The sequence below is a fragment of the Numida meleagris genome, chromosome 4 (assembly GCF_002078875.1).
Source record: "Numida meleagris isolate 19003 breed g44 Domestic line chromosome 4, NumMel1.0, whole genome shotgun sequence".
Classification (NCBI taxonomy): Eukaryota; Metazoa; Chordata; class Aves; order Galliformes; family Numididae; genus Numida; species Numida meleagris.
This window is the reverse complement of record NC_034412.1, coordinates 28585293-28598785: the sequence shown is the minus strand read 5'-3', so window position 1 is coordinate 28598785 and position 13493 is coordinate 28585293. Positions and strand designations below refer to the sequence as shown.

The window sequence follows — 13493 nt, the reverse complement described above, 5'->3', positions numbered from 1 at the left end:
TGTTCATACTTAGGTAAAACACACAAAAGATTTACATTTACAATCAACATGTCTTTGACTACCTACAGCATCATCAGGTCTAGAATGAGTAGACAAACAAATCAGCAAAAACAGAGCATATGTTGTGAAATTCCATAACATAATATAAACAAACATAATGGATTGTCCATCACTCTCTAGAAAGAGCTAAGAAAAAATAGTTTAGTCTAAGTTAAAAAAAAAATTACAACAACTTAAATCACCAAAGAATAGCTAGCATTTATCTCCAGAGAATTTCAGTTTTTAGCTCCCTCACAATTTGAATACATCTATAAACATCATTTCTGATCAGAGGCATCCCCATACTTGGCTCACTTTCAGAAAGCAAAAGGAAACCTATGTTATTTTTCTTTACTCAAGCTTCACTTTTGCAGACATAGAAACTGTGATCCATCAGTGCTACAAATTCACATTTAATTCAGCTATTCCCAAAATAAGGTGCTATCAGTGAAAACATCCAAAAGGTCTCAATTGGCTTTCTGCATTTTCATCCATATTCCATGTGTCAAGAGGTTTCATCCTCAAGAATGCAGATAAAAGACTGAAAAAAAGAAACAGCTCTCCTACACGTTCTCTTCTCCACTGCTCTCACTACTATTCAGGGAGCAAGAGGTCTTTGTTCATGAAGCAGTTCAGTTTCAGAACCTTTTCATGATGGGCAAAGATTTTTCTCCTTCCTTCCTCTGCTAAATAACTCCAGAAAACTTTGTAACTAAAGCCAAACAAAGAACTTTCTTCAAACAGACAGCCTCAGACAATTCTAGCGCCATATGCCACCTGCATTTCCCGCTCAGGATGTGAATGAAGTTCAAAACACTGAAAAACCAGTATGAGAAAGAAAACACATGTTTGGAAACATGAAAGTAAGGAATTGTGTGCTTAAATATGAGATTTGCATTGACTTAGGCTATGCCATTATAACACACCAATGCTGCAATCTAGAGCTTTTGCAATCCATACAAACTATAAGTAGCTCTGGAAAAACAAACTTTTCTGCTGTTATTTCATCACTTAGTTAATTCTTCTACTTATTATATAAAAGAAGAAATTAGCACATTTGTTCCTTCATTTGTTCCTCCTAGTTTCCCAAGATCCCCCTTCTAGCAAGCCACTGAGATATGCTAGGATAAGAAACTTTCTAAAGTTGTGGTTTTGCAAACTGCTGAAGAGAATTTCTGTGCTTGTCAAACATTAGCTATGGGTACACGTTGGGCTGTTGTTCTTACAAACCATATTGAGACCAGTTTCCAATGTCTTCAGTATTTTGTAACAAACAGATTATTATCTTTGACTATATTTCTTGAAATTACACAGATAAGGAACTGCATGTACAATAGAAACCATCATGTTTGTCAGCATTTTCAGTCATTCGTCAGATGGAACAATTCAGCTATGACAAGAAACCCACCTCTAAAGACTGAAAAAAAAAATACTGTAATAATCTAAATCCACTCTTATCCTGACACTTCTGAGGTGAGGGGTGTTGAAAAAAAATCAGATGGTGTTGCAAGCTGCTGGATTTTATTCACATCCCAGACCAGCAAGAGAGAACCTGCAATCACAAGGTCACTGAATGTAAAATTTCACGATACTCTTGCGTTAGTGATGACAATAGCAGAAACTGGGGCAAAAATCCATATTCACTAACGTGAAAGGCATGTGAGCACATGAATACAAGTGAGCCATGGCCCAAGTACACAGGAGTAAATTAGTCAGCTCTGCACTTTACTACTTATTTACCTATAAAAATTATCTCTGAAGTAACTAGAAACCTTCCCACCGAGTTCAATAGCCTTCAGATCAGGCTTAAGACAGAGGCTAACACCATGTTTCCCAGTGCAGCAAAAAAAGAAACAAATAAAGGCACCCACGCAACCTGTATACGCAACTTTCAAGTTTTTTTAATAGATAATTCTACAGGCATCTATGCTTTAGTGATACTTCCTTAGGTAATCAGGCAAGCATGTGCATACATGCGTCTAAAGGCAAGCATGGAAGTGCTGCATTTACATGGAGAACATTAAAAGAAAGAATCTATAAACATTAGATAAATGTAGCTTTCTTTCTGTGCTTACATACATTCATCTTCATGAAATATTATTCTACGCCTTTGCAGTCATACTAAGACTTGAAATTCACTCACTTCCCAAAAGATCCAAACTGCATTTATCTTTAAGGCATGCTACAAGACCTGAGTTTTTGTTAGGGAAGGCTTAGAAACAAAGGAACTGCAACACTGGATCACGTCCAAGGTCCTGTCTCTGACAGCAGTTGCTACCAGCTGCTTCAGAGAGGAACAAGAATCTGATGGGGGAACAAGGATAATCTTGCCACACGCTAGGGTTCATCTTGGTTTCCAGATACTAAAGACTGGCTTAAACTCTGAAGCCTGAGATATAACATCCACTTAAAATGTTATCACTATCATTATCAAAGCTTTGGTTTCTCCTGCTATGTAAATGTCAAGTCCCATATCTGAACACTGCCTCAGTGTAACAGTATAACAGACTTCAATCTAAAAAAGTTAGAAAAAAAGTTGGAAAAAAAATATCCCCTCGACTCAGTTCTGAATTTAAAAGATTAATGAAGTTAGATTTTTTTAAAATTCTTCTTGTATAATTCCTGAAATTGCACATTTTTCATGTCCCTTCTTCATAATTCTCAGTTTTCTAAGATGAACATCTTTTTAATCCATTTTCTTCAAACACTTTTTCCAATAACTTATCCTTCACTGAATAAAACACCAGCACAAACCTGATTATTTAGCTACTTTAAATTCTTATTATTTTTGTCTGAGGCTACATTGGCTGTTTTTTTTTTTTAGTTTGTTTTAATAATCCCTTTCCATGCACGAAAGAATAATCCATACTGGTTTTCAGAACCTAATGCTATTATAGTATATCAATAACAACAGAATAAAAGTTCCAGAATTTAGTTCTGAATCAATAGTCTTGTACAATGGTGTGGTTAAAAGCTGCTAAGTCTTTGTCTATGATGACAAAAGTGTTGGCAGATGGATAAAGATAAAACGAAGATCACTAGAAAATGGGTAATATGGCTTCATAATGACACTGGCAACTTTGCACTGAAACATACTCTTAGTCAAAGAGGGGTTAAGCAGATTGCCTGAACACAAAATACCGAATTCATCGACTGACCTCTACGTGCACACACCTTTGCAAGGGATGAAATACACACTTTAAAGTATGAAAACAGCTGTCAAGGAATGAATTTTAACTCACTTGCAAATAAAACTGAAGTAAGAGAACAATCATAAGAGAAATGTTGAATAAGGGGGAAAGCAAGTTCAAGTAAAAAATGAAGATGCACACAAATTTGTTATAAGGACATTTTACCAGATGGAGAAATTGGGCAGTTCATTGTCATGTTCTCACACCCGCAGAGTTGTTCTAAAACTACTCTCCCAAAAGCAAATATAATTGGCTGAGCAATGAACTGTTTAGATGAATCTTTTTATTATATAAGAACCACTGGAAATTATTTTCTTTACATCTGAGTTCATCATCTGGAAACACAGAGACGTTCTGTAACTTGGCCACTATTTCCAGAATTGCTATGCCATTTTCAAAGTCCTTTCTTCTTTATTGGGGAAAGAGGAAAAATGTCGAAGATCTTCAGTGCAACAATATCTACGATAGTAGAATTATACCTAACGAGCATCTGTTACAGTGTCAGGCATCAATAAAATGGGCTTACTTTTGTTTAATAGCAATTACTGTTATTACTAGGAATACGTTCAACTACTGCCAGTATGAGAATTAACATACTGCCAGTATGAGAATAACATAATGCATATACACAGCTCTTTCAATGTATTCCTCTCAGCCACTGTCCATGCCACTTCACTTCTAAGATGAGATATTTAAGCTACACTATAGAGTTTAGAGTACCCAAGGAACATTATGTTGCTGAAGAAGTACTGACACCTTTCAAATGCCATTACATTTTTGCAGGAAAATGACAGAAATTCACCAATACAGATTATTTCTAGATTCAAATCTCACTGCACAGAAAATAATTTCTGCAATCAATATCTTTCTATTTTTGTGTTCTGATGTGATTTTGGTATTTCCTGGTTAGATAAGCGTTCCAATGCTACTATTCCTTACTGCACTACCAAACACCTGATATTTTGTCAATGGCATATAAGAATACTAACCTAGAAACCTCTGAACACTTGACCCCCATTAGGATGTGCCACTAGACAGAGAGGGACAGTCCTAACACAGCTGAACTCTATTTTGCTATTTTACTTTAATTTTAAAGTTGCTACCTAATTTGCACAAAATTTAAGCAAAGTTATAATTTAAGTGCTTCACATAACAGAAATTGTTGCTAAGAACGTTCATACATTTTAAATGACTAGAAGTATACCTCAGACCAGGCATATTGTTCTGCGATTGTCTGTAATTGTGAATATGAATTTAAAAAACTCCAAATAATTTTCCAGTAAATTATTTATCTTCCTAAAAAATACAGCATGAAAGCTAGCTACATATACTCTATGCATCCCATTATGCATCATATTCCACATATCTCTAGACAAATGTAAAAAAAAACCAAAACAACACAGGCTATTTTAGAAAAATGAAATGATTTGGGGGGTATTTTGGGCTTCTTGCCTATCTCTGTTTTTAAACATTGAAAAAGAAACCACAAACTTACATTCTGAAGTATTATTGCTCTGTAAGAGCTATCTGTGCTCAAATATTCTCAAACACTTGATGCGCACAGGTTTATAGTCACTCTAAATTTTCACATGCAGACCATGACACAGGCAATTGGTAAGAACTGCCTCTGAAGTAGCCTGCTAGAGCAACCACTCATCCCATGGGTTGTGCATCTGCTCAGAGTTGCACCACAGGCCCTCTACACATGCCTATGGCACGGCCTTCACCTTCACACTCCCCAGCTCCATCTCTTCTGATGTATTATTATTCATTTCAAGTACTTCTAGTACTTGAAATGAATACAATTTCAAGTACTTCTAGTACTTCTACCGTCTGGCAAGGATAGTCTTCACATCAGATCTTGGTATTTACGTACATGAGTCAAACAGAGACAGAAGGTTCAGGTATGTGTTCCGTATAAATATTTATAGGTGGATATATCAGAATTTAACATGCAGTGTTTAACAGATCACTGGCAGTCCACTAAGTACTCTTCCAGTTCTAGGCATCTGACAACACTTGGTAAGGCACAGTCCTCCCATTCTTCTCCTTTCCAGCGATGGACATAGCTGTCCAGTTGCTTTGCTACAGAACTATCAGAGCGCTAGAGGATAACCTTACAGAAAGTTAGAAGTTACATTTAAAGGAAATAATCGCTACCCGCAACCCAGATAAGAATAAGTTAAGGGTACACAAAGAAGAGAATCCTACTGGACAAGCAGCACAGGAAAAAGCAAGGAAGTGCACTCAGTGAAGGGGAATCCAAAAGTGAGGAAATTTGTCATAGGAACAATGAAAGAGATGAGATTGAAAAAAGTAAAAGATAAGCAGCAGATATGAAGAGTGAACATCCATCAAAACACATCAACAAATCAACAGTTGGCACTTTCTTAGCAAAGAAAAATGTCGTAGGAAGAGATAACTGAAAATACACAAAGGTTTTTCTAGTCACACTTTCAATGGCTGTAACTCTGAAAGAATGTAGCAGGGAGGAAGACAGGCTGTTTGTGATCAGGGATGGGAGAAATAGACTGCACTCAAGTAACACACAGCCCTGCCAGGGGAGATGCAATACTGGACCTCTTGCTTGCTAACAAGTGAACTGACTGATGACATCAGGATTGGAGGCTGCTTGGGCTGTAGTGATCATGCAATGGTGGAGTTCACACTCCTGAGGGATATGGGACAGACAAAGAGGAAAATCTCAATTCTAAACTTTAGGAAAGCCAATTTCTAGCTCTTCAGGGAGTTAGTCAACAAAACCCCGTGGGAAACCAATCCTCAAGGAAAAGGCAGCAAGTAGAACTTGCATATCTTTAAGGAAGCTTTCCTTAGGGCACAAGACCTCTCCAAGTGGAGGAAGTCAGGAAAGGAAGGCAAGAGACAGGCACTGCTGCACTGGGACCTGCTGGCCAAACTGGAAAGCAAGAAGAAAATGCACATGCAGCGAAAGCAGGGACTGGTAGCCTAGGAGGATTACAGTGATCCTGATAGGCTGCATAGGGATGGGGTCAGGAAGGCCAAGGCCCAACTGCAAGTGGACTTGGCAAGGGGCACTAAGAAGAATAAGCAAGGCTTCTATAGGTACATCAACCAGAAAAGGAGAGACCAAGAGGGTATACCCCCACTCGTAGTGACCAATACAGGCAAGCTAGTAACAACAGACAAGGAGAAGGCTGATGTACTCAACAACTTTTTTTGCAACTGCTCTTCACACATCCCTCAAGAGGATAGTTTGGAAGGTGGAGACTGGTGGAGCAATGGCCCTCCTGCTGTAAGCAAAGACCAGATTTGCAACTACCTGAGGAATCTGAACAACCATAAGTCTATGGGTCCCGGACGAGATGCATCCCAGAGTCCTGAGGAAATTGGCTGATGTAGTCACCAAACCACTCTTGATGATATTTGAAAAGTCATGATGGTGAGGTGAAGTCCCTTGCAACTGGAAAAAAGGCAACGTCACATCCATTTTCAAGAAGGATAGAAAGGATGACCCAGGGAGCTACTGACCTGTCAGTCTCACCTCTTTTCTGGGGAAGATCTTGGAACAGATACTCCTGAAAGAATGCTAAGGCTCATGGAAGACTCGGAGGTGATACGAAACAACCAGTAGGGCTTCACTAGGGGCAAGTCTTGCCCAACCAACCTGGTGGCCTTCTATGATGGTGTAACTGCATCAGAATCACTGATGTCATCCATCTGGACTTCAGTAAGGCCTTTGACACAGTCCCTCACAACATCCTTCTCCCCAAACTGGAAAGATATGGATTTGATGGATGGATTGATTGATGGACGAGGAACTGGTTGCAAGATCATACCCAGAGAGTGGTGGTCAGTGGTTCAGTGTTTAGATGGAGATCTATGATGAGTGGTGTCCCTCAGGGGTCATCACTGGGTATCAATGCTCTTTAATATCTTCATCAATGACATGGACAATGAGATCAAATGTGCACCCTCAGCAAGTCTGCAGATGACACCAAGCTCTGTGGTGCAGTCAACATCCCTGAGGGACTGGATGCTGTCCAGAGACCTAGACAGGCTTAAGCAGTGGGCCCAGGTGAACCTCATGAGGTTCAACAAATTCAAGTGCAAGATCTTGCATATGGATTGCAGAAATCTCAACTATCAATGCAAGCTAGGTGACAAAAGGATTGAGAACAACCCTGACAAAAAGGACCTGAGGGCACGAGTAGATGGTAAGCTGGACATGAGCCAGCAGTGTGCCCTCACAGCCCAGAAAACCAACCGTACCCTGGGCTGCATCAAAAGAAGCATGACCAGTAGGTCAAGGGAGGTGATCCTGCCCCTCTACTCTGCACTGGTGAGGCCTCACCTGCAGTAATGTGTCTAGATGTGGAGTCCTCAGTGCAGGAGAGATATGGACCTGCTGGAGCGCATCCAGTGCGGGGGGGTCACAAAACTGATCCAAGGGATGAAACATCTTCCCTATGTGGACAGGCTGAGAGATCTGGGGCAGTTCTGCCTGGAGAAGAGAAAGATCTGAGAAGAACTCATCACAGCCTTTCAGTATCTAAAGGGGGGCTATACAAAATAAGGGGATTCTTTAGCAGGGTCTGTTGCAACAGGACAAGGGGAAATGGTTTCAGACCAAAGGAGGAGAAGTTTAGATAGGATATAAGGAAGAAGATTTTTACAATAGGGATGGTGAAGCACTGATCAGGTTGCCCAGAGACGTGGTGGAAGCCCCGTCCCTGGAAACATTAAAGGTCAGGCTGGAGGAGGCTCTGAGCTACATATCTAGATGTAGGTGTTCCATTTCATTGCAGGGAAAAGTCCCTTCCAACTCAAACAATTGCAGGACAAGAACAAAGTACGGTAGATGGCCCCTAAGAAGGCAAAGAAAAGTTTGGCGAACACTATGAAATGCTGCCTATCCTTTCAAAATCTTTGAAAACGCAAAGCTTACGTCTACTCTGAAATTCGTTTGGAGTTATCTTTTCTTCAGTTAAATATATACATATATACATAAGTTTAAAAAAAATAATGTTGTATAATCATGTTTTTCAGCATTCTATAAACCTACTCTTCATGAATCTACAGCTAGACTATAAAAACCTTTCTGAGTTTGAGGATAAACACACATTATCTAAACAAAGAATAGAGATTTCTCCCCTTGTTTAGTTTATTCACTGTTATAAAATTTAGAGTACTGTAATGTATCCAGGAAAAAAAAAAAAAAGAAGTCTGTTTTCCTCCTCAGAGTCGTCTGTGCCTGTGAGAGCCAGAAGTTGACTCCTCCATTTTTACAGCCCTTCTGTCAATATCGCACACTACAGATGCGACCGTTTCTCTCCAAAAAGAAGTGAATGGAATTATGTCATAAGACTATCAACTCTGTTTTCCAGAGGGGCAATAAGAATGACATAAGGCAGACATCCAGGTGTGGTGAGTGTTTCTGAGATTGCCTGGGGGACCTGCTTCCAGGCTCAATTAGGTTTGTCAATTAGGCTTGTTTTGCAGTGGTGTAATACCACTCCTTGCAGGTCACTTGTTTGACACACCGGAAATATATTCAGAAACTGATCCCTATGGAGAGCAGTCTGGACATGAAATTGAGCTTTTGGTATGGAAGGATATTCACAAAGTTAGCAAGTCAAACATATGTGTTTACTACAGTTTTCCCAGAGTTTCACTACTGAAATAATCTTTTCAGTGAAGCAGAGAACTTCGTGTTCAGAAGAATCTCTTTTAAAGATATTGAGATACCACAATAAAGAGCATCACAGAGAAAGTAATGGTGTAGAACTCCAAAATGAAATATGACTTAAAACCTAACTTTTTCAGTAGTCTCATTCACCCTGTAAGTGAATTCACAGCAGGATGGAGGCCATTTGGGACAGACCATTTTAAAAAGCCTGTTTCTGTTTCAGCTGCCTACACTGTGCGTTTGCCGCATGAACAGACACAGTTCTGTCAGCCTGACAGCTGACATTAGAGGTACAACCTCTATATTAGTATGAACTGCACAAGATATCTTTCTGAATTTAAGGCATAACTGAAAAAAAGAAAAAAGATCTCCACTATATAAATGATGCAGCAGATTCAAGCATGTAACAATAGGTTTCAAGAATTTTCGCATTACCAGACTGCATATTAGCATGCTTACAGCTGAAAACATGCATCTCAATATTAAAACACCATCCAAATTACCTACTGTAAGAACATAACAGCTTTAAAGGATGCTTTTCTTGGGAAGTTTCCTCAGTGCAAAACAATTTCTGGTGCAAAGACAACCAAGGCCCACAACAGGGAAAATCAAGAGATCAAGGAATTCACCCCTGAGCCTATTCCTGAAACTTTTATAATTTCTTCCAAAGTGAAATATCTCCGAGAAGAAACATTAAAGGAGTAATAGACCTTGGTGATGCAGATATACACCAAAGCTAAGCCCTGTTTCCTAATTTCTCACAAGTCGACAAAAGTATTTCAATTGGAAGATCACACCAGAATATCACTCAGCCATTCTCTGCTGTTTCCTTTTTCCTTTTTGAAGAAGCAAAACAAAAGCATCCCAAAAACTTTAATACAAACTAAGTGCAGGCTATCGATGGGTAGGAAAAGTGTTTCCCATCCTATAATTGTCATTTCACTCTATATATTTCTCAGTCAACATCCTTCAGACATTGCAGGCTATAGTAAGGTCAGAAAAAGTAACATCTCAGGAATCCAGAGATACACATAGATGAATGCTGCAACTTGAGAAGCTTGACATTGCCCATTTAAATCTAACTAAACATTTTAATTTTTGGAGTAATACTTGCTCTATATAAAAGTTGATCTATATTGCCAGATTATTTAAAGCCTGCCACAGGGATGAGCATGGTGTTCCCATTTTCACATCTTCCAGCAAATTAGATCCTGGAAGATAAACTAAGAATGCCTTATACTTGAACTTCACCATGGTAAACACTGAGAGCAATATCCTGCAGAGAGACACAAGGAAATATCTGAGACATCAGAAGCACAGAAACCACATTACATCACATCCCACTGTTAGAGAATGCCAGGAGACTTGTTAGAAGGAGAAGTAGCATGACCCAAAATTCATCCCTAGGTTAAAGGACTGCAGAAAAACACACAGGAAACCACACAGCTCATCAAGTTAATCTCAGTGTCAACAGCTTTCTTACCTACTCCTCCTAAGCAGCACCACAACAGCACTTCTCCAGGCACCTCTTCCTCAGCCCCTTGCTCCCAGGGCTCTCAAGGTACTGGCTTCACTGCTGACACTCAAGCATGGGTTTATTGCAAAACAGCTGCCAGTTTTTTTGTTTGTTTGTTTTAAAACACAGCTGAGAACGTCAGTTCCATAAAAAATTCAACCCATCATCTGTGCATCCATCAGACTCCTGTTATCTAAGGATTTCAGTTTTCATCAAGCTGGAAACATAGTAAGATAATGTACTTGTAAGCCTCTACAGCATTCTGCACTGTGCTCTGCTTCTGGGGATTTAACTTCCAAAGAACAGTACGATTCCAAGCAGGCTAGCCAAAATGAGCCCTTTTCCATTAACCGTTAAAATGCACACAGAATACTGAAAAACAATTACAAAACATAAATAACGTGTTAGAGGCTGCCACTTTCCATTTCTGGTAACTTTCTCCAGCTCTTCCACAAAAGGGAAAAACAGAGAAAAGAGGAGCCTAACAAAAGAAGCCTGATCCAAGAGAGCTGGGACTACATCTATGAATAACTACCTACATAGAGTTATAGCTGATGTAGACCTGAGGCCCTCTGTGCTGCACTGGATGCCGCAAAGTCATGAACATTTCCTCACGTGGATCGAGGAATAAGAACTAAGCAGCAAATACCACTGAGCAGAGAAAAGCAGAATGCAAGTGGCTTTTAAAATAAAGGCAAATTCAGCCTGCATCAGCATATTTGTGGGCCTTAGTTGTGGCTGGTTTCAAAGGATCTTATTTACTTACAAATTATGGTAGGTCAGATTATTCTGGCAGGTCTGTAAAATCTGCACTGGACTCTCTGGAGTTTTTATAGTGCATTACTTTGTAAAATCCTAACTGAGTTTGGGTGTTTCTCCTCTTGTGCCAAGTTGCTGAACTTCACTTCTAGCTGAGGCCTCACTGTTGTCAGCCTGAACAGGTAAAAAAGAGTCATGTAAATGACTCCTGGCAGCCCTGCACCCATCCGAGAGGGTCAGATCAGACCTGGCTGAGCCAGAATGCACAACTGGGTATGCTCCTAATAGAGGCTGAACATCTGCAGCTCTCATCATCTTTGATCTTTGATGGGGATTGCAGGTATCAGGAATTCACAGGCTCTCTCTCATCACAGTAGTATTCAAGCACCTCACGAAGAAGCAGCAGCAGCAGCAAGAACTTCCATGAAATACTTAAATGGGCCAAGCTTTCCAAACATATGCCTTTTTCTCTAAACAAAACAGTGATGGCAGGGAATTGGCAACACCAATCATACTCCACAGATTCTTACCATCATCCTTCTCTCATGCATAAGCTTAAAAAGCTGTCGCATATTGCAATTTCTAATTACTTCCACTATGAAGCAAGAATTATGAAAAAAACACCCCTGCAGGTAGAGCGAATACACTTACTAAGTAAAACGATGCATATGAATCTTCCTAAAGAATTAGGGACCAGGAAAAAAAGATCTCAGCTTAATTATGACCAGCTACGTTTGTTTGTGAGTGCTAATTGGAAAAAAAAACGTTTTGTTTGCAGTCGCTTCTACCTCTTTTGAACTGGGGCATTCATCAGCTGCAGGCATGTAAGACCTAACAATTCACACTTCGGAACAAACTATTTTTGTGATTAGGAAAACGCAGCGTCTGCATAGCTGGCATATATGTTCACCACATTCCCCTCAATAAATTAAACAAAACCACACAGACACGGTGCACGCAACCTTTGGCTGAACCAGTCTGCAGCATATAAAGTAACTAATTAATGCAAAGGAGATTGCTGGAAAACTTCAGCACTCATTTAACAGCATTGGGAGCGGATGACCACCGCGTTTTGAGAAAACGTATCGACGAGAGAGACACCCGCGTGCTGAAGTGAAGCGGTTCCTAAGGTCAGCGAGAAGGCTGCGGAGCACCGCACGGACCAACCACCGTACCTGGCATAAGGAAGCTGACGTCTTAAACCGACACACTCACATCACAGGACTCCCTCGCCGCGCAGAGCGCGCGGATGCTCTCTTCACTCTCTCCGCGCCGCTCGGACGTGAGTCACTCACGCAGACGGGGCTGCACGCCCCGCCCGACCCCGCGATCCCGATGTCAATATTCATCGCGGAGCAGCCGGCGCCCAGAGCCCGCCCCGGGCCCGCCCCCAGGAGCCGAGCGCCGGCCGGGGCCGACAGGTTGCGGTGCGGAAGGGAGATCGGGGGCCGCGGGGGCGGCGCCGGGCGGAGCTCCGCGCTCGGTGCGGAGCGGTGCCCGCGAGCCTCCGAGCTCCGTGAAGCGCCTCGCGCAACTTCCGCGTGCCCGGCCGGCAACGCAGCTCCCGGCCCGCCCGCTCCCCGGGGAGGAGCAGGTGAGGCCCCTCGGCAGCCAGCGGAGTGAAGCCGGGACAAAGTCACCATCTGGGGAGGGGGTGGGGAGCTGCGCCGGGCGGGGAAGTCACTTACCGGCTTTGCAGGGATCCTTATAATCTATCGCCTCGGCTTTATCCTCTTCAGTGAAATCGTAAGTGTAGTCATAATCGAGGGCAGAGCAGGAGGACGGCTTCCCACAGACAGCCCAGGCGGCCAGCCACAGCGCCAGCCGCCAGCAGAGCATTTTCATCCTCCCTCGGGCGGAGAGGCGGTGCGCGGGGCGCAGCGGAGTTAGGCGGGCGGCTCCGCCGTGCGCGCCGGCTTGAGAAAGGAGGGTAAGGGATGGAGGAACGGCAGCTTCGGGGTCGGCTGGGGATGAGTGGGTTGGTGGGTTGGTTTGTTTCTCCTTCAGCACCTAGAGCCGCTGCTCCCTAGGTAGCCCCAGGCAGCATGAGCTCCGCCGCCCCTCCTGCCCGCACCCCGCCGGGCGTGTGGGTGGCTGGGCGTGGGGGTGGGCTCAGGCCGGGAGGTGCCGGCTCTTGGGGCGTCCCCCCGCCTCCAGCGCAGCCCGGGCAAACTTCCCGCCCCGGCGGCGGCCGCTGCCCGCGCCCCGCTCCGCGCCCGGCCCGCGCTCCGCCGCGCCGCCGCCCCCGGTCCCGCTGTTGCCGCCGCCGCTGCTGCTGCCGGAAGATGGATCCGGGCTGTACATCAGCGAACTACCGCGG

General features: G+C 42.5%; 1 protein-coding gene across 7 annotated transcripts in view; it reads right to left on the bottom strand.

The window, feature by feature from the left end:
- The window catches only part of TLL1 (tolloid like 1), a 137603-nt gene that overhangs the window by 123788 nt on the left and 322 nt on the right, over positions 1 to 13493 (bottom strand). The window contains exon 2 of one of the 7 annotated variants that reach the window (XM_021394376.1): positions 12862 to 13137. In XM_021394376.1, coding sequence (XP_021250051.1) covers positions 12862 to 13018 — 157 coding nt within the window. In that variant the 5' untranslated portion in view covers positions 13019 to 13137. Of the gene's footprint in view, positions 1 to 12348; positions 13328 to 13493 lie in introns of those variants that run through there. The other 6 variants (XM_021394385.1, XM_021394384.1, XM_021394377.1 and 3 more) reach the window with 6 other exon arrangements.